The 19,757-nt window shown below is 49.3% G+C and overlaps 2 protein-coding genes across 8 annotated transcripts in view; one reads left to right on the top strand and one right to left on the bottom strand.

Annotated features, from left to right (window-relative positions):
* Nucleotides 1-420, bottom strand: part of STK33 (serine/threonine kinase 33) — a 101,768-nt gene extending 101,348 nt beyond the window's left edge. For 4 of the 7 annotated variants that reach the window (XM_065592166.1, XM_065592160.1, XM_065592167.1 and 1 more), the window contains exon 1: nucleotides 282-420. The gene's annotated coding sequence lies outside the window, so the exon portion shown is untranslated. The remainder of the gene's footprint in view (nucleotides 1-281) is intronic. The other 3 variants (XM_065592168.1, XM_065592165.1, XM_065592159.1) reach the window with 1 other exon arrangement.
* A 15,234-nt stretch (nucleotides 421-15,654) lies between these two features.
* Nucleotides 15,655-18,456, top strand: LOC135983013 (SRRM2 protein homolog rsr-2-like). The gene is made up of 2 exons (XM_065592169.1): nucleotides 15,655-16,572; nucleotides 17,828-18,456. The coding sequence occupies exons 1-2, from the start codon at nucleotides 16,035-16,037 to the stop codon at nucleotides 18,373-18,375; spliced, it is 1,086 nt and encodes a 361-aa protein (XP_065448241.1). The 5' UTR covers nucleotides 15,655-16,034; the 3' UTR covers nucleotides 18,376-18,456.
* Nucleotides 18,457-19,757: the final 1,301 nt, after the last annotated feature.

Here is a 19,757-nt window from a genome sequence, read left to right on the forward strand (position 1 = left end):
TGCATTGCCAGGGACGCTGCGGGACTCCCCAGAGGAGGAGACGCCGCACCCGTGCCCGGCTGGACCACCCAACCCCGGGAGCGGGTCTCGGCCACATGCCTTGCGGACGTGCCCAGCCGCGGGACGGAGCAGAGCCCCAGGGGCGGAGGAGGCGATCCCAGAGCAGGGCCCGTACCCCGCTTTCTAGCCCACACGGCGCGGGCGGGGCGGGAACCCCTCAGCCAGCTGCTGGGGTGGCGGGTGGGCGGGCAGGAAAAGGCGCGAGCCTGAGCTGCGCTTACCTGCCGGGGCCGGGGGCCGCCCGATGCCGCCCCTGCACCGTCGGGCTCAGGGCACGGCGCGAGGCGGTGCAGCTGCCCCCACGCTGGCAGGCGGGTGCCGCCCGGGCAGGGACCGGGGCGCCGCAGGGGGCTGGGCCCGCCTCCGCAGCCGTCGCGTTGCCATAGCAACCAGACAACTTGCGAGCTCCGGCACTGGCGGCTCCAGCCCCGGGGCACTCGGCCCTGGCCGCCGACCCTTTTGCAACTGGGAGCGGTTTCTGCCACGCAGCGTAGCAGTTTGGTAAACTGTTTGTTAACTTGCTACCGCCTGTCCATGGGGTTGCGAATCAGGAGGGGATGGGGTATGTGGTCAAAAACGATCCCGATCTGCTTCCTGACCGGAGTGGCCGCTTTCATTGCATTCGTGAAAGGGGAGGTAGGGTTTGTGGGTATGGAGCGTGCCCCTGAGCCCAAGTTGAGACCACAGTGGCCCCTTTTCATTTTGTCCACTGGCTTCTCCTTGCTTAGTTCCAATAACTGGGCTGCTCATGCACCTGTCACTGGTCCAGGGATGGTTGCAAAACGGGAGGGATGGGGTTTGTGGTTGAAAACACTCCCGGTCTGCTTCCTCTGGGGGATGGTTGCAAAACGGGAGGGATGGGGTTGTGGTGGAAAACACTCCCGGTCTGCTTCCTCTGGGGGGATGGTTGCAAAACGGGAGGGATGGGGTTGTGGTGGAAAACACTCCCAGTCTGCTTCCTCTGGGGGATGGTTGCAAAACGGGAGGGATGGGGTTGTGATGGAAAACACTCCCAGTCTGCTTCCTCTGGGGGATGGTTGCAAAACGGGAGGGATGGGGTTGTGGTGGAAAACACTCCCGGTCTGCTTCCGCTGGGGGATGGTTGCAAAACGGGAGGGATGGGGTTGTGGTGGAAAACACTCCCGGTCTGCTTCCTCTGGGGGATGGTTGCAAAACAGGAGGGATGGGGTTGTGGTGGAAAACACTCCCAGTCTGCTTCCTCTGGGGGATGGTTGCAAAACGGGAGGGATGGGGTTGTGGTCGAAAACACTCACACTCTGCTTCCTCCTGGCTAATGTGCCAAATTGATCTATTGCATGATTGAGGCATGCTGTTTCACTTTTTTGTGTGTGAATCCGTGAAAAGGGAGGTAAGGTTTGGGGGAACGGCGCATGCCCCTGAGCCCAAGGTGAGACCACAGTGGCCCCTTTTCATTTTTTCCACTGGCTTCTCCGTGCTTAGTTCCAATGACTGGGCTGCTCATGCACCTGTCACTGGTCCAGGGATGGTTGCAAAACGGGAGGGATGGGGTTTGTGGTGGAAAACACTCCCGGTCTGCTTCCTCTGGGGGGATGGTTGCAAAACGGGAGGGATGGGGTTGTGGTGGAAAACACTCCCGGTCTGCTTCCTCTGGGGGGATGGTTGCAAAACGGGAGGGATGGGGTTGTGGTGGAAAACACTCCCGGTCTGCTTCCTCTGGGGGGATGGTTGCAAAACGGGAGGGATGGGGTTGTGGTGGAAAACACTCCCGGCCTGCTTCCTCTGGGGGGATGGTTGCAAAACGGGAGGGATGGGGTTGTGGTGGAAAACACTCCCGGTCTGCTTCCTCTGGGGGGATGGTTGCAAAACGGGAGGGATGGGGTTGTGGTGGAAAACACTCCCAGTTTGCTTCCTCTGGGGGATGGTTGCAAAACGGGAGGGATGGGGTTGTGGTGGAAAACACTCCCAGTCTGCTTCCTCTGGGAGGATGGTTGCAAAACGGGAGGGATGGGGTTGTGGTGGAAAACACTCCCGGTCTGCTTCCTCTGGGGGGATGGTTGCAAAACGGGAGGGATGGCGTTGTGGTGGAAAACACTCCCGGTCTGCTTCCTCTGGGGGGATGGTTGCAAAACGGGAGGGATGGGGTTGTGGTCGAAAACACTCACACTCTGCTTCCTCCTGGCTAATGTGCCAAATTGATCTATTGCATGATTGAGGCATGCTGTTTCACTTTTTTGTGTGTGAATCCGTGAAAAGGGAGGTAAGGTTTGGGGGAACGGAGCATGCCCCTGAGCCCAAGGTGAGACCACAGTGGCCCCTTTTCATTTTTTCCACTGGCTTCTCCATGCTTAGTTCCAATGACTGGGCTGCTCATGCACCTGTCACTGGTCCAGGGATGGTTGCAAAACGGGAGGGATGGGGTTTGTGGTTGAAAACACTCCTGGTCTGCTTCCTCTGGGGGGATGGTTGCAAAACGGGAGGGATGGGGTTTGTGGTTGAAAACACTCCTGGTCTGCTTCCTCTGGGGGGATGGTTGCAAAACGGGAGGGATGGGGTTGTGGTGGAAAACACTCCCGGTCTGCTTCCTCTGGGGGGATGGTTGCAAAACGGGAGGGATGGGGTTGTGGTGGAAAACACTCCCGGTCTGCTTCCGCTGGGGGATGGTTGCAAAACGGGAGGGATGGGGTTGTGGTGGAAAACACTCCCGGTCTGCTTCCTCTGGGGGATGGTTGCAAAACAGGAGGGATGGGGTTGTGGTGGAAAACACTCCCAGTCTGCTTCCTCTGGGGGATGGTTGCAAAACGGGAGGGATGGGGTTGTGGTCGAAAACACTCACACTCTGCTTCCTCCTGGCTAATGTGCCAAATTGATCTATTGCATGATTGAGGCATGCTGTTTCACTTTTTTGTGTGTGAATCCGTGAAAAGGGAGGTAAGGTTTGGGGGAACGGCGCATGCCCCTGAGCCCAAGGTGAGACCACAGTGGCCCCTTTTCATTTTTTCCACTGGCTTCTCCGTGCTTAGTTCCAATGACTGGGCTGCTCATGCACCTGTCACTGGTCCAGGGATGGTTGCAAAACGGGAGGGATGGGGTTTGTGGTGGAAAACACTCCCGGTCTGCTTCCTCTGGGGGGATGGTTGCAAAACGGGAGGGATGGGGTTGTGGTGGAAAACACTCCCGGTCTGCTTCCTCTGGGGGGATGGTTGCAAAACGGGAGGGATGGGGTTGTGGTGGAAAACACTCCCGGTCTGCTTCCTCTGGGGGGATGGTTGCAAAACGGGAGGGATGGGGTTGTGGTGGAAAACACTCCCGGCCTGCTTCCTCTGGGGGGATGGTTGCAAAACGGGAGGGATGGGGTTGTGGTGGAAAACACTCCCGGTCTGCTTCCTCTGGGGGGATGGTTGCAAAACGGGAGGGATGGGGTTGTGGTGGAAAACACTCCCAGTTTGCTTCCTCTGGGGGGATGGTTGCAAAACGGGAGGGATGGGGTTGTGGTGGAAAACACTCCCAGTCTGCTTCCTCTGGGAGGATGGTTGCAAAACGGGAGGGATGGGGTTGTGGTGGAAAACACTCCCGGTCTGCTTCCTCTGGGGGGATGGTTGCAAAACGGGAGGGATGGCGTTGTGGTGGAAAACACTCCCGGTCTGCTTCCTCTGGGGGGATGGTTGCAAAACGGGAGGGATGGGGTTGTGGTCGAAAACACTCACACTCTGCTTCCTCCTGGCTAATGTGCCAAATTGATCTATTGCATGATTGAGGCATGCTGTTTCACTTTTTTGTGTGTGAATCCGTGAAAAGGGAGGTAAGGTTTGGGGGAACGGAGCATGCCCCTGAGCCCAAGGTGAGACCACAGTGGCCCCTTTTCATTTTTTCCACTGGCTTCTCCATGCTTAGTTCCAATGACTGGGCTGCTCATGCACCTGTCACTGGTCCAGGGATGGTTGCAAAACGGGAGGGATGGGGTTTGTGGTTGAAAACACTCCTGGTCTGCTTCCTCTGGGGGGATGGTTGCAAAACGGGAGGGATGGGGTTTGTGGTTGAAAACACTCCTGGTCTGCTTCCTCTGGGGGGATGGTTGCAAAACGGGAGGGATGGGGTTGTGGTGGAAAACACTCCCGGTCTGCTTCCTCTGGGGGGATGGTTGCAAAACGGGAGGGATGGGGTTGTGGTGGAAAACACTCCCGGTCTGCTTCCTCTGGGGGATGGTTGCAAAACGGGAGGGATGGGGTTGTGGTGGAAAACACTCCCAGTCTGCTTCCTCTGGGGGGATGGTTGCAAAACGGGAGGGATGGGGTTGTGGTGGAAAACACTCCCGGTCTGCTTCCTCTGGGGGATGGTTGCAAAACGGGAGGGATGGCGTTGTGGTGGGAAACACTCCCGGTCTGCTTCCTCTGGGGGATGGTTGCAAAACGGGAGGGATGGGGTTGTGGTGGAAAACACTCCCAGTCTGCTTCCTCTGGGGGATGGTTGCAAAACGGGAGGGATGGGGTTGTGGTCGAAAACACTCACACTCTGCTTCCTCCTGGCTAATGTGCCAAATTGATCTATTGCATGATTGAGGCATGCTGTTTCACTTTTTTTTGTGTGAATCCGTGAAAAGGGATTTTTTTGACTTTACTCTTCCAATTTGCATCATATACAAAGCAATTTTTGGGGCCCCTTCCATAAAAAAAAGTTGCAATACTCTAGTAACATGTATTTGGAAATGTAAAAAATAACCAGTGAAATACATTCAAAAATTAATTTGTAATAATCTGAAAATACACTAAATCCAACATTTGAAAACATTAAATGCTTTAATGGGATGTAGACATTTGCAGTTACATAATGGGCTCTCGCTGGGTGATGGTGATGGTTGGTGCAAATGGGCTGTCGCTGCCTGGGGGTGGTGCTGCTTGCCCAGGGCTCCGGGGGGAGCTGGGCTCTGGGTTGGGGGGCGCCCGGCTCACAGGGGCTGGGCTCAGGGATGTGGGGAGATGGGGTCAGGGGGGTGTCCGGCTCAGAGGGGCTGGGCTTGGAGCTGGGGGTCATGGCTGTGGGAGGATGGGGTCAGGGGGTTGTCCGGCCCCTCCCTTACCATGCCGCTTACCCCCTCTACCGGAGCCTCAGCGTGCCACATCCAGGACGCCGGGGGATGGGATGGGGGAAGACGGAAGTGTGGGGAGTCTCCGACATACTCCGGGCCTGGGGCAAATTGCCCCACTTGCCCCCCCCTCTGGGCGGACCTGCTGAATAGTGGTGACTGGGAATGGGCCGGGGGGGTGGGGAGTGTAGCAGATGACAATTTGAGGTGAATATTCTCTTGGCCAGATTCTACTGGGTTTATGGTGCTGTGTGCTATGGACTGGAGTGAATAACCAAGAATCTGTTTAATAATTATTCTCTAAATTCAGCTTTCTTCTTTCTCTCTCTGTGAATTATCACTAATTCAAAATAGTGGTGTGCAAGTTGATTTGATAATGATAATAGCATAATCTCTTGTTAGAACATTGTAAACCCTACTACCTGTTTTTTATATAATACACTCACTATACATAATACAAGAAATCCCTGATGTTAGAACCTGACTATGCTGCTGCTGTAGGGGGCTTATCACCCAGCAGCTGGGGGCCACCATGTGGGCTCGGCAGGGCTGCTGGCCACGGGGCCAATGGCTGTGGGTGGGATCTCAGGAGTCATGTCCCAGGGATATGCCCCACTCCCCAGTACTGCTCCAGCTCTGAGCTGTCTCCACTGCCTGGGACCTGTGGGGCTCCACCTGCCTCCCCAAGGAAAGAGCCACCTGGGATTGGTGCAGAGGCTGGGCCAGTCTCAGCCAGTCCCAGAGGACGGCTGGGGGAGGGGGACAGTGTGGGAGGCTCAGCTGGGTCCTGCCAGGCATGTGGGTCCTGAGGGAGCCTGGCCCGGGTAGGCCCTGCTCCTGCTCCAGCCTGGCTGATTGCACCCCCAAGGGCCGGAGTTATCCTGCCCCAGGACAAGCTCTGGCTGCGCTGCCGGCTCAGCCTGGCAGACACAGTCACCTCCCATCAGGGCCGGGTATTGTGGCTGGGGGTTAGGGTGTGGGAGAGTAGGTCTCTAGTGGGTCTGGGGGGGTGCTGTGCAGTGGGGGGTGGGGAGATCTGTGTGTGTTGGGGCACTGGGAAGTGTGCAGGGGTCTGGGTGGGGCACTGTGCAGTTGTGGCAGTGGGGCGGTGGGGGGCACTGGGCAGTGAGGGAATCTGTGGGGGGGCTCTGGGTGGGGGGGGCAGGGCACTGTGCAGTTGTGGGAGGGCTGTGGGGGGTCTACAGCTAGCGGGCACTGGGCAGTGAGAGGATCTGGGGGGGTTCGGAGTGGTCTGTGGGAGAGCACTGGGCATGGGGGTTTGTGGGGGTCTTTTCACGTATTCACACACAAAAACGTGAAACAGTGCGCCTCAATTGACCAATAGATCAATTTGGCACATTAGCCAGGAGGAAGCAGACCGTGAGTGTTTTTGACCACAAACCCCATCCCTCCTGATTCGCAACCCCATGGACCAGTGACAGGTGCATGAGCAGACAAGTCATTGGAAATAAGGAAGGCGGAAGCCAGTGGAAAAAATGAAAGGGGCCACTCTGCTATGACCTTGGGCTCAGGGGCATGCTAGCCAGGAGGAAGCAGATCGATGAAAGGGGCCACTCTGGTCCCACCTTGGGCTCAGGGGCATGCTCCGTACCCCCAAAGCTTACCTCCCTTTTCACGGACTCACACACAAATACGTGAAACAGCGCGCCTCAATCGTACAATAGATCAATTTGTCACATTAGCCAGGAGGAAGCAGATCGACCAAAGGGGCCACTCTGGTATCACCCTTGGGGTCATGGGCCCGCCCCAAAGGGGAAGAAGCATGATGGGAGCACAGGGCCGGGCTGGCCTGTGTGCGTCTGGCAGCTCCCGGTTTGTAAACAGTGCCATTGTACTGGGCTGGGTGGAGCAGGGTTGTTCCTGCCGTGCCATGACCCATCTCCCATTGCCCCCGGCCAGCCCGTCGCTCTGAGGACTCTGCCCCCCATGCCCCATGTCCCCATTTCCCCCCTGGGGGACCACAAATATGTTTAGCACCAGGCCCACAAAAAGTTAATCCAGCCCTTTTTGGGGTGCAGGCTCTGGGATGGAGTTGGGGTGCAGGAGGGTTGCAGGCTATGGGTAGTTTGAGTGAGGGGTGCAGGCTCTGACCTGGGGCATGGGATTGGGGTACAGGAGGGGGTGCAGACATGTGGGCTCTGGGAGGGAGTTAGCAACTCAGCACGTTATATAAGAGAAATGAACTGCAGTGATTTCATATAGGCATAGAAACTGATAGAAGACACTTTTACATATTCAAAATGTGAGAGGCAGAGTTGGAGGGAGGGAGTGTCTGTTCAATATTTCACCGCATTCAGTCTCCTGGCTGGATCAGTAACGTAGCCGTGTACAGGGCTGCCCAGAGGATTCAGGGGGCCTGGGGCAAAGCAATTTTGGGGGCCCCTTCCATAAAAAAGTTGCAATACTATAGTAACATGTATTTTGAAATCTAAAAAATAACCAGTGACATACATTCAAAAAATAATTTGTAATAATTTGAAAATACACTAAATACATTATTTTAAAACATTAAATGCTTTAATGGTATGTATACATTTGCAATTACATAATGGGCTGTTGCTGGGTGATGGTGATGGTTAGGATGGGGTCGGGGGGGGTGCCCCACCCCTTACCATGGCGCTTACCCCCTCTCCTGGAGCCTCAGTGTGCTGCGACCAGGAGCGGCCCCGGACAGCGTTGGAGCCACCGCGCTGCAGTGCGCCAGGGCCGCTCCCGGACGCGGCACGCTGAGACACTGGGGGAAGACGGAGGCGGGGGCAGCCTCCGACATATTCGTGGGGGCCCCTGCGGAAAATTGCCCCACTTGGCCCCCCCGTCTGGGCGGCCCTGGCCCTGCAACACTTGTATAGGATAGAGAGGAGCTGCGTTGATTAAGCTTGGACAGGCTAGGAATTGGAGGCCTGTGCCTTTAAGACCCCAGCCCCAGGAACCCGCCCCCTGCTCCAAGGCTGACATGCAGCGTCCCTGTGAGAACAACAAAAACAGCCTCTGCCCCCCCCCACACACACCCCTAGATTAGCGAGCACAGTGGGTGGCTCATCCCACGGGGTCACTGTTCCCCCCCTCCCCCTCCCTAAACGGGGGTTTTGTACCCGCACGGGGTCTGGCAGTGTCTCCCCCCCCCCCCCCCCGGCTTAACCCCGGCTCTCACCCCCCACCACCAATTTTTGCCCTTCAGCCCCTCTTCTGACGCTAGCTACAGTAGCTTGGACCCCCCAGGCCAGTAAAATTCTGCCCCCTGCTCAGACCCTTACAGCCCCCCGCTGCGATTTGCCCCCCTTAATCCTTTTAAACCCCCCCAAAGAGGAGGCAGCAAATCATAAGTAGAAGTAAGGGCAGAGAGAGGGCAGGGGCTACAACGAAGGTTACTGGGCATGCTCAGTTCGAGTGAGCATGCTCAGTACACCCAAAGTAGCAAAATGGGAGCGAGAGCACTTTGTGCTGATACAGGCCAGCCCGTTCGCCTGCCCTCGGGCCCCGCCGTCCGGCTCCGCGCCGCACACTTCAGAAACTTTTCGCCCGGCCACCTGCCTGGGAACTGCACAGGGTACAGGGGCCGCGCGGGGACAGCCGCAACAGAGCGCGGAGCCGCTCCTCTCCCCCCCGCCCCGGAGGGGGCGGACAGCGCCTCGCGGCGGGGTGGGGAGGAAGGAGAGACTCCCTCAGAGCCACAGACACCCCCCACACGACTGTGGAGCCGGGGGAACTCCCCGCATAGCTACTGCCTCCCCCCCACACACACTCCTGGGGAAGGAGCCCTCCCTCCCCCCCGCTACTGCCTCACACTCATCGGGAAGAGGCTTCCCCCCTCACAGCTGTATGAAGTTAATACCTGAAATGCATACGAAATTGATATTATGAGCTTGATTCTGCCCCATTCAAGTCACTGGCAAAACTCTCAAGAGTGTCAGATCAGGCCCCACCTGTCCTAGGGTCAGATCTTGCCACCAGTTCGGTGTGAGCCAACTTCCGGTGCTGAACACCTTGCAATACTTGCCTTTGCTTAGCAAATGCAATACTTGTGGGTGCAGTGTTTGAGAACTTGTGCAAATTAAAGGCCTGATGGGTACTCAGACACATAATCCTATCAAAGGTAAGGTGACTGGACCCTTAAGCAGAAATTGTAGGATCATCCTTACAGTGTAATCTGTATTAGTTTAGTACATTATCAAACATACAATCTAGTTTTTAAAAGTAAAAGAGGTATACATTAGACTGAATTATCAGCATATTTCAAGAGTCCTGAAATATTAGACATTTATTAAAGTACTGCACTGTAAGAGAGAAAATGGAATCCAAGACTAGTTTACTATGTGCAAAAGCACTTTCTTATAGAACAAAATTGTGTATATTTGGCATTTGCTGTACTGCCTTTGTATGAATTAATGCAATCATATTATATATACACATACACACATGTATGTACAATGGAGTATTACTCTGAATTATTATAGGCAGAAGATATCACTGAAATAATAGATTGTGGTATTGTGACCTTTCACAAGTTCCAAATCCTTGTCACCACTAGAGTAGGTAAAATATATTTACATTAGGTAAATATACTGTCCTAGATCTAGTCAAGTAATAATTAATCTATAATCAGATAATGTATTGTGTACTGTTTACTAAAATCTACTATGGTAACTGCAGTGATTACACTATAATGTTTAATTGTTTAGCTATTACAGATGACAGATCAAAACTAAATACTGTTGTCAGTATACTGTAACACTAGCAACTACTGCATATGTCAGTTCTTCTTTGTATGCTACAGTTATAGTTAACTAAAAAAATTGGTTGATTTAACAAAAAACTAAATTAAGAAATATCTTTATTCTTATTGTCTATTCACTTTTAATTTTTAAAACATTTTAAAAACACATCTAACTTTGGAAAGTGGCTACACTGCATGTAGTAATTACTCTTCTTTAACAATGATTATTATGAATTGTGCATATGCTGGACTATTGTCACTTTCCTCCTCCTAATGGTTTACATTTAGTGAAAGGGAAAGACTAATAACATATTATGCAGCTAAGCATAATGCAGGTACCATGGAGATGATTGCAGTATACATGTACCTCAATAGAAACTATACAAATTTCTCTACATCGTTCTGTCAATGCAACTCAATCCTGATGCACACCAAACCTTTTACTCCATTCCTTGGCCTGTTTAAAACAGACAATGTCAATAATGTTAACTTGGGCAGTGGTTTTGTAACTAGAGCAAAAATATATTTAGGCCTGAGATCTTCAAGCATATTTTCACTTGGGATCTATACAAGATTTGAACCCAGAGGTGAAAAGTTCTTCAATTATGTTAATCTGAATAAGGAAAATAACTTTATTTTTAAATTTTCAGAAGTGGTCTCTGTCAGATATTAATGGAGGGCACATGTATTAAATTTGGAGTTAGGGGGAATATTATTGTTTAGCCTAGAGAGGAACCAAATGAAATGTGAAGAGAACACTGCAGTTTTTTAGGAAGGAAGCATTTTTAAATGTTTACTCTGCAAAAGTTACTAAATATTTTAGTAAAACATTGCACAGAAAATTCATTTGTCCTCCCAATTGTTTCAAATTTTAGAGACTAAATTTAGTCATTAAAGTGTGAAACATAAGGATTTAGTCCAGCTTTTTACATGCGAATCTCAACACAACCTTAACTATGGAGTTGCTACTTCTGTCTCCATTACACTGAGCTGAGATACAGTAGATTCTATTAATAATTCTCATCTGGAGGTTTTCTATTGTCTTAGAGTGTAGGAATGCTGTGTAGTTATTGAACCATAACTGTGTATTCCCCATCTCCACCCCAACTTTGCATTAATCAATTCTGGGTGTCCAATTTGCATAATCATTGCACAGCTCTCTCTCAATAACCATACAGTATGTGAATCCCTACATCCTGTCTGACAGGTATTATTAGCCAATCAGAATGCAGAGATTTATATACTCTCAATTCAGTTATTTTTTATTTTTAATAACAGCACTGAAAATATGCAAATTTCTCTTCTCTGATTAGCTACTATAATCCCTCTCCTCTGATCATCTCTTCTAATCAGAATTCTTTAAGCTTTCTGCCAGCAACTATATCTCATTTTTTTTCTTCCTTTAGGGGAAACTTCAATTCCAAAAGTCACATGAAAGTAAAATAAGAATAAGTACAAAGCTGTTAGAGAGCCCATTTTTGTTTTTGTACTTCTTCCTTCTTTTATATAAAATTTAAATATTTTAAATTCCACTTATTCCAGCATCAACATACAACAGAAGATGCTTCCTCTTAGCTCAGTATTAACCATGGGCTAGATCCTGCAGCTGGATCCACTGCATTGCTGCACCCAGGTGGATCCAAGTTGTAGTGCTTAACCTAATATCCTGGGCTAGTAAACACTGGTCCACTTATAACGTTAGGCAACCTTAACCTAGGAGTAGCTACCAGGTCTGCTTATAATAAACACTTTAGCCTTTGGCCAGGGAGTTTATTCAGACAGTTTATTTATTCCAGGGGAATTTCTCTTATAAATAGTAAGTATTCTCAAGTTTCAGAATATTCATTAAGAATGTCAAATATCATTGTATTTTATTAATCATTAGAGATCCTTTATTCATTGTATTAAGAAAGTGTCAATAGCAAACATGATCAACTACATTATTAAATTCTTCAGATTTTTACTGCTTTTATGGTACTGGCACTGTACATACAAGTATATTTCTACACTCTTTTACTCAGTTAAGTTATTTTAGCCAATGTGAAAAGTTTCAACTCTATGGGACACAAGGCTAAATTTAATATTTATCCGATAACCTATAGGTTGAGATTGGAGCCTATAGAAATACTGCATCTTCATTTATTTGGTGATTGGTAAGAGCTTTTGTGATTAAAAAAGCATATACTGAACTAATTACATTTGTTTTCCCAAAGATGTTCACCACTTTGAGAGATGGTAAAACCACCAGGTACTAATCTCATAGCAACACTTACCCCTGCAGTAGCTCTCAGCAGAAGAGAAAGCACCTTTGGGGCTTAAGGCACTAATAACTAAGTGCAAATAATAACTACACACTCTCATTTGTGGATTTCTCAGTAAACATTCCCTATGCTAAAAATATTAATCTATTTCACTTACATGGATACAAATATCTTAAGTGCAGATGCTTGATTTTTTTTCCCATTAAAAGTGTTTAAAGAAAATCATATTTGACAGGTTTTAATTGAAGGGAAATCTATTTTAGATGAACATTTTTCACCAGCTCCTATCTTGATTGCTTTTTGCCCTGAGGGCATTATGAAATATACACCTACGGCTATTGCACTTTATACTACCTAATGCAATGATGGATTCCCTTGACATATTGGTTGGAAATGACTAACTTCTAATGCTGCTCCCCTTGTAAGGTACAAATATCAATTTTTTGACCCTAAATAGATAGTATAAAACTCTCTTTGCCCACCTTTTGTCCTGGAATATAAATATACACATTATAGTAAATGGATGCTGTCAGAAAAACTGACCAGTAGAATTCCTGTCTTTCTATACAGTATATGACAATAGTTTCGATGAGTTTCTCTTATCATTTATTGCAAACATTTTGTTAAATCTTAAGTATTTTACCTGAACCATGAGCATAGAAGATATAAAGAGGCAAAAGTAAATATAATACTAAATTAATGAAGGGGCAACTACAGCAGGAGAAGGAAACTACCACACTTAGGGTCCGATCTAATGCCTCTTGAAGTCAATGGGAGTCTTTCCTATGGTTCCTTGACTTTTGGGGACCTTTTAAAGGGCCTGACATCTCCCATTGAAAGTAGAAAGACTCCCATTGACTTCAGTGAGAGCTGGATCAAGCCCTTAAAAAGAAATGATTAATCAAATCCTAAACTTGTTCTCTGTGTAGAGTATTTAAAATATTGAAATTTTATATAAAAGGAAGAACTAAAAGTGTTGATACATTCAGTAAATATGGCTAGCATTTCAAATTAGACTTCAGATATTCACCATTCAGTATCTGAGGTTTTAATTATTATTTAGCCTGAGGAGGAGAATAGTTAAATTAATTCCCTCATATAAATTAATATTCACTGTTCCTTAAGAAGGCCAATTTGTTTTCTAAAAAAAGCAATACTCTTTTGAGTCCAGCAACCTGTGTTCCCTGGGTACATTGTTATGTCAGCCCAGGAAGGACTAGGCCTTGGCCTGTAGTCCCCTGGTACTCACTGTAGATAACTCAGTTTAGTTAGTACCTGCAGCTCTATTCCCTCGGGGAGCTGTGAAAGTGGTACCTACTGACCAGCCTGTCTTCTTAAATCAAAGTATTGTTTATTTAAAACCAAACCATTTCAAAGAGAAAGGTCTCAAACAGTGAACAGACTAGATGCATGTCTAGCTTACCTGGAAGTTTGGGATGGGCCCACCTACTTCAGACATTCTGGCAGGACCGACTTCTGCATCCCTTTCAGATTGTTCTCTCCAGGAACCGCTCACTGACAGTAACCATATACCCAATCTTTTTAACCATTTAGTGTCCCTTTGATCTTTAGGTTCCCAGACTTGGCAAACAGCAACATAATTATGTCTGGAACCTGAAAGTAGCATCTTCACCACTAATAACCCTGCCATTGTCTTGTAATTGCCCCTTCTCCCCCAAGTTTTTGGGAGGCTGCTTATCTAGAGCTATTGTGTTGCTTTCCTGCTAGTTTTCCCAACAAAACTTCAGTGTAGATATGGCAGCATATACCCAGGCTCCCCAGCAGGCTTATACTCCGGTTCTTAGCCCATGCTGCCACATCTACGCTACTGTTACCCCTGTGAGGTAGATTAAAGCTAGTGTGGGTACGCCTACCTGTGCTGCAATTACACCACTTGCAGGGTAGACATACCCACAGTGACTATTTCATTGACCAGGTCACATACAGTATTCATAAAAATATTACAGATTAGTATTCCTAGATTATTATGTTGTAGATCCATGTCAGTCACAGGTCCATGCTCTCCCTGTCTTGGACTTCGAAGGGTTCTGAATCAATACTGCTAATCATTGGGCCCCTCCAGTTCATTTGCCAGATTAAAATGGCACAAAGAAACTTTAAAGTTGCCCTAACAAGACAACTGGTGATTCCCTTGTCATGGGAAAATCTCTGGCTGTCACACAGCCAGCATGACCAGCAATGGCCTCCGCTCCCAGGGCATGAGGTATGTGTTGGCAGTGGAAAGCATCATGGCCAAAGTGTAATACATTTAGGCAGTTCATGCCATAGAAAGGCCCCTTGGAGGAATAATTGCAGCTGGGAGTAACTGTAAGATGCTCTGAATTACATCAGGGTGAAATGAATTGGCCCCAGACAGCCCTGGAGATCAGAAAAGCACTGATAGTTTAAAGCTATGACAGGCAATGTATTCTGGACTAACCTCAGTTTCTGAATGGTTATACTGTGTAATCCCCAGAAGAGTGCATAGCCACTTATGGTAGGAAAAGTCAAACATTCCTTGCCACGCACAGATGGAAAAGTGGGGGTTTGGCCATTGCCACTATTGAGTCATCCAGAGACAACCCTGGGATTTAACAAAATACCCAAGCTGCAGATTTCTTCTTCAATCCTCAGTTTCTTTGTAGCTGCTTTAAAGCCAGCATAGCCAGACACAAAAGAGTTACCCAACATAATGCTCCGAGTCCCACGCCAGCTTTTCTTGCAGCCAGCATAGGGGTGAGGCCGCCAGGTGGAAGGAAGCATGGCTGGGGCTTTCTACGCCCCAGCAAACATAGCTACCGAAACAGCCTTTTGGGGACCATTGGAAACCATTGTAAATTACAGCAGCCTTCTATCCCCTTGCCTCCTGAATTGCAATGTGTCTCTCTTGGCGATAGCCAAGGTCTGGGTCCTTGATTTGCAAATAGAAACAATCCCTCTATTCAGAATTGGAAGGTTCTAATAAAATCTTTGACAACTCTTCCTGTTGCATCCCTTGCCTTCTTACATTATCTCCCTCTTATCTGGATTGGGCTCACCCAGCTAGCCCTCATCCAGACCCCAATCTCAGGCACCAGGTCATTCATGCTCTTACCATTACCAGTTCCATGCACAATAACACTATCTGGGTCATTCTTATTCACGTATATGCCCAGTTTGTGGCCCATATTCAGGAACAGCATTGAATTCTTATATATTCATTCTCTGGAATGTTTCAGGTCCAGGAGAAGATTAAATATTTCTAGTTAAATAGATGGTATCTGTTAACAAAAAAATAGGAATTTAAAATATCTAAATGTTAATTAATCCAGGAGAGGTGAACATTCATGTCTATTCCTAGAGTAAAGTGACTTATTACCAACAGTTACTGGTGTGACATTATTAGGTAGTCTAGGAAAGAGAATATACCAGAGTACTGCATGGAAAATGACACTGTCTTTTATTGCATTTCATCTTTTTAGTTCTAAAGGTTAAATACAAGTGACAGGTTGATCTAACTGGCTAGCCAGTAATGTAAACTTCCACTCGCTTCTCTGGCCTGGTCTACACTACGACTTTAATTCGGATTTATCAGCTTTAATTCGAATTAACCCTGTAACCGTCCACACAACGACGCTAGTTAATTCGATGTAAAGGGCCCTTTAAATCGATTTCTGTACTCCACCCCAACGAGCGGAGTAGTGCCAAAATCGATTTTAACAATTCGAATTAGGGTTAGTGTGGCCGCAATTCGATGGTATTGGCCTCCGGGAGCTATCCCACAGTGCATCATTGTGACCGCTCTGGACAGCAATCTGAACTCGGATGCACTGGCCAGGTAGACAGGAAAAGCCCCGCGAACATTTGAATTTCATTTCCTGTTTGCACAGCGTGGAGAGCACAGGTGACCACAGATACCTCATCAGCACAGGTAACCATGCAGGCTGATAATCGAAAAAGAGCACCAGCATGGACCGTGAGGGAGGTACTGGATCTGATCGCTGTATGGGGAGAGGATTCAGTGCTTGCAGAACTTCGTTCTAAAAGACGAAATGCAAAAATTTTTGAAAAAATCTCCAAGGGCATGATGGAGAGAGGCCACAATAGGGACTCAGATCAGTGCCGCGTGAAAGTCAAGGAGCTCAGACAAGCCTATCAGAAAACAAAGGAGGCAAACGGTCGCTCTGGGTCAGAGCCGCGGACATGCCGCTTCTACGCCGAGCTGCATGCAATTCTAGGGGGGGCTGCCACCACTAACCCACCTGTGTTCGTGGATTCTGGGTCGGGGATAGTCTCGACGCCTGAGGATTCTGCCGATGGGGTAGAGGAGGAGGAGGAGGAGGATGAGCTTGCAGAGAGCACACAGCACTCCATTCTCCCCAACAGCCAGGATCTTTTTATCACCCCGACTGAAGTACCCTCCCAAGCCTCCCAAGCCAGTACCCAAGACTCTGACCCCATGGAAGGCACCTCAGGTGAGTTTACCTTTTAAAATATAAAACTTGTTTTAAAAGCAAACGGTTTTTAATGATTACTTTGCCTGACTTTGCATTCGCGGTCAGTTCAGCTACTGGAAAAGTCTGTAGCTACTGGAAAAGTCTGTTAACGTGTCTGGGGATGGAGCAGAAATCCTCCAGGGACATCTCAATGAAGCTCTCCTGGAGGTACTCCGAAAGCCTTGCCAGAAGGTTTCTGGGCAGTGCATCTTTATTCCCTCCTCCATGGTAGGACACTTGACCACGCCATGCTTGCAGCAAGTAATCTGGTATCATTGCCTGACAAAGCCTGGCAGCGTATGGTCCCGGTGTTTGCTGGCATTCAAGCAACATCCGTTCTTTATCTTGTTGTGTAATCCTCAGGAGAGTGATATCACTCCTGGTAACCTGGTTGAAATACGGGAACTTAATTAAGGGGACAGAGGTGGCCGTTCCTACTGGGCTGTTTGCCTGTGGCGGAAAATAAATCCTTCCCTGCAGTTAGCCAAGCGCAGATGGGAAATTGGCCCTGAGTTTTTCGCGTTTGGCTAGCAGGGATCTTCCCTGTTACCAGCCACGCGGTGGGGGGAGGGGTACTGTGATCATCCCAGAGAATTCATGGCGAGGGGGGGGGGGGGCGGCGGCGGGGGGGGGGTTAGTTTGGTGCCTGTAGGGATCTTCCCTGATACCAGCCACGCGGTGAGGGGAGGGGTACCGTGATCATCCCAGAGAATTCATGGCGAGGGGGGGGGGGGCGGCGGTGTGGGGGGGGGTTAGTTTGGTGCCTGTAGGGATCTTCCCTGATACCAGCCACGCGGTGGGGGGGAGGGGTACCGTGGTTAGTTTGTTTTCTGGTGCTGCTGAATGTTAACAGAAAAACCGCAGCACTCTACTTGCCTGAAGGGGCCCAGACAAGCCCCACCACACTGCCCCCCCCCCCCCCCCCAACTGGCTGAGATTGGCCAGGCTTCTGCAGCACTCTACAAGCTATGCTTGGTATGTGGGAAAGTAGGGCGCAGAAGCTGTAAGAGAATGGCTTACCATGGCCGCATGCAAGCAGAATTCTGTTGCCCAGACCTGTGATCTCTAGCAGCAAAGCCACAGGCACTCAGCATTAAGAGGCAAAATGCGACCTTGCACAGAAATCACATGTGCTATGTAATGTGAACAGTGTTGGTCACCGTGAAAGAGTATAAGCATTGTTCTGCAAAATGTAGCTTTTAAAACAATTCTCTCTTTTTTCCCCTCCCTACAGCAGCTGCAAATTCCTCAAGCCTCCCTCCTCCATCCCGAAGGTTATCACAGATAAGGCGTCGTAAGAAGAAGACGCGAGAAGAGATGTTTTCGGAAATTATGGAATCCAGCAGAAGTGACAGAGCTCATCTGAATGAGTGGAAGGAAACAGTTTCAAAGTATAGGAAAGAAGTCAGTGAACGTGAGGAGAGGAGGGACCAACGTGAGGACATGAGGGACCAACGTGAGGAGAGGAGAGACCAACGTGAGGAGAGGAGAGACGCTCGAGATGAGAGGTGGCGTCAGGAAGACCAGAGGATGAAGGAAGCAACGCTGGGGCTGCTCCAGCGTCTGGTGGAGGTTCAGGAACGGCTGCTGGAAAACAGACTGCCGCTTCAGCCCCTGTTCCACCCTCCCCCCTCCCCATGTTCCGTATCCTCCTCACCCAGACGTGTAAGAACGCGGGGGGGGGAGGCTCCGTACACCTTCCCATTCCACCCCAGTAGACAGCCCAAGCAAAAGGCTGTCATTTTTTTAACCTTTTCTTTGTGGCTTTTTCCTTCCCAGTAATCCTCCTCCCAAATACCACCCGGGTTCCCTCCCTCTTTTTCTAATCTATTAATAAAGAATAAATGATTTTTAAATGATAGTGACTTTATTTGGTTTGAAACAAAGCTGGGGGAAGGGGCAGGGTGGGTTCCTTACAGAAAATCAGTCAATAAAGGGGGCGGGTTTTCATGAAGGAGAAACAAACAGATATTTCACACTGTAGCCTGGCCAGCCATATAACTGCTTTTTAAAGCTTCTCTGATGCACACCGCTTCATGGTGTGCTCTTCTAATCGCCCTGGTGTCTGGCTGCGCGTAATCAGCAGCCAGGCGATTTGCCTCAGCCTCCCACCCTGCCATAAAGGTCTCCCCCTTACTTTCACAGAGATTGTGGAGCACACAGCAAGCAGAAATAACAATGGGGAGATTTCTTTGGCTGAGGTCAGAGCGAGTCAATAATGATCTCCAGCGGCCTTTTAAACGGCCAAATGCACATTCTACCACCATTCTGCACTTGCTTAGCCTGTAGTTAAACAGCTCCTGACTCCTGTCCAGGCTGCCTGTGTATGGCTTCATGAGCCATGGCATTAAGGGGTAGGCTGGGTCCCCAAGAATAACTATGGGCATTTCAACATCCCCAACGGTTATTTTCTGGTCCGGAAAGTAAGTCCCTTGCTGCAGCCCTTTAAACAGAGTTGTGTTCCTGAAGACGCGAGCGTCATGAACCCTTCCCGCCCAGCCTGCATTGATGTTGGTGAAACGTCCCTTGTGATCCACAAGTGCTTGCAGCACCATTGAAAAGTACCCCTTGCGGTTTATGTACTCGGTGGCTTGGTGCTCCGGTGCCAAGATAGGGATATGGGTTCCGTCTATCGCCCCACCACAGTTAGGGAATCCCATTGCAGCAAAACCATCCACTATAGCCTGCACATTTCCCAGAGTCACAAACTTTCGTAGCAGCACCTGAGTGATTGCTTTGGCTACTTGCATCACAGCAGCCCCCACAGTAGATTTTCCCACTCCAAATTGATTCCCGACTGACCGGTAGCTGTCTGGCGTTGCAAGCTTCCACAGGGCTATCGCCACGCGCTTCTCAACTGTGAGGGCTGCTCTCATCTTGGTATTCTGGCGTTTCAAGGCAGGGGACAGCAAGTCACAAAGTTCCATGAAAGTGCCCTTACGCATGCGAAAGTTCCGCAGCCACTGGGAATCGTCCCAGACCTGCAACACTATGCGGTCCCACCAGTCTGTGCTTGTTTCCCTTGCCCAGAATCGGCGTTCCATGTTTAGAATCTGCCCCATTAACAACATGATCTCCAAAGCACCGGGGCCTGTGGTTTCACTGAATTCTGTATCCGTGTCCGTGTCCATGTCCTCATCATGCTTGTCGCTGCGCTGCCGCTG

Source organism: Chrysemys picta, chromosome 4 (genome assembly GCF_011386835.1).
Source record: "Chrysemys picta bellii isolate R12L10 chromosome 4, ASM1138683v2, whole genome shotgun sequence".
Lineage (NCBI taxonomy): Eukaryota > Metazoa > Chordata > Testudines > Emydidae > Chrysemys > Chrysemys picta.

Coding starts and splice junctions, on each gene's coding strand:
- LOC135983013 (XM_065592169.1), top strand. CDS start 16,035: ATGCAGGCTGATAATCGAAAAAGAGCACCAGCATGGACCGTGAGGGAG. Junction 16,573..17,827: donor CCCCATGGAAGGCACCTCAG/GTGAGTTTACCT, acceptor CCCTCCCTACAG/CAGCTGCAAATTCCTCAAGC.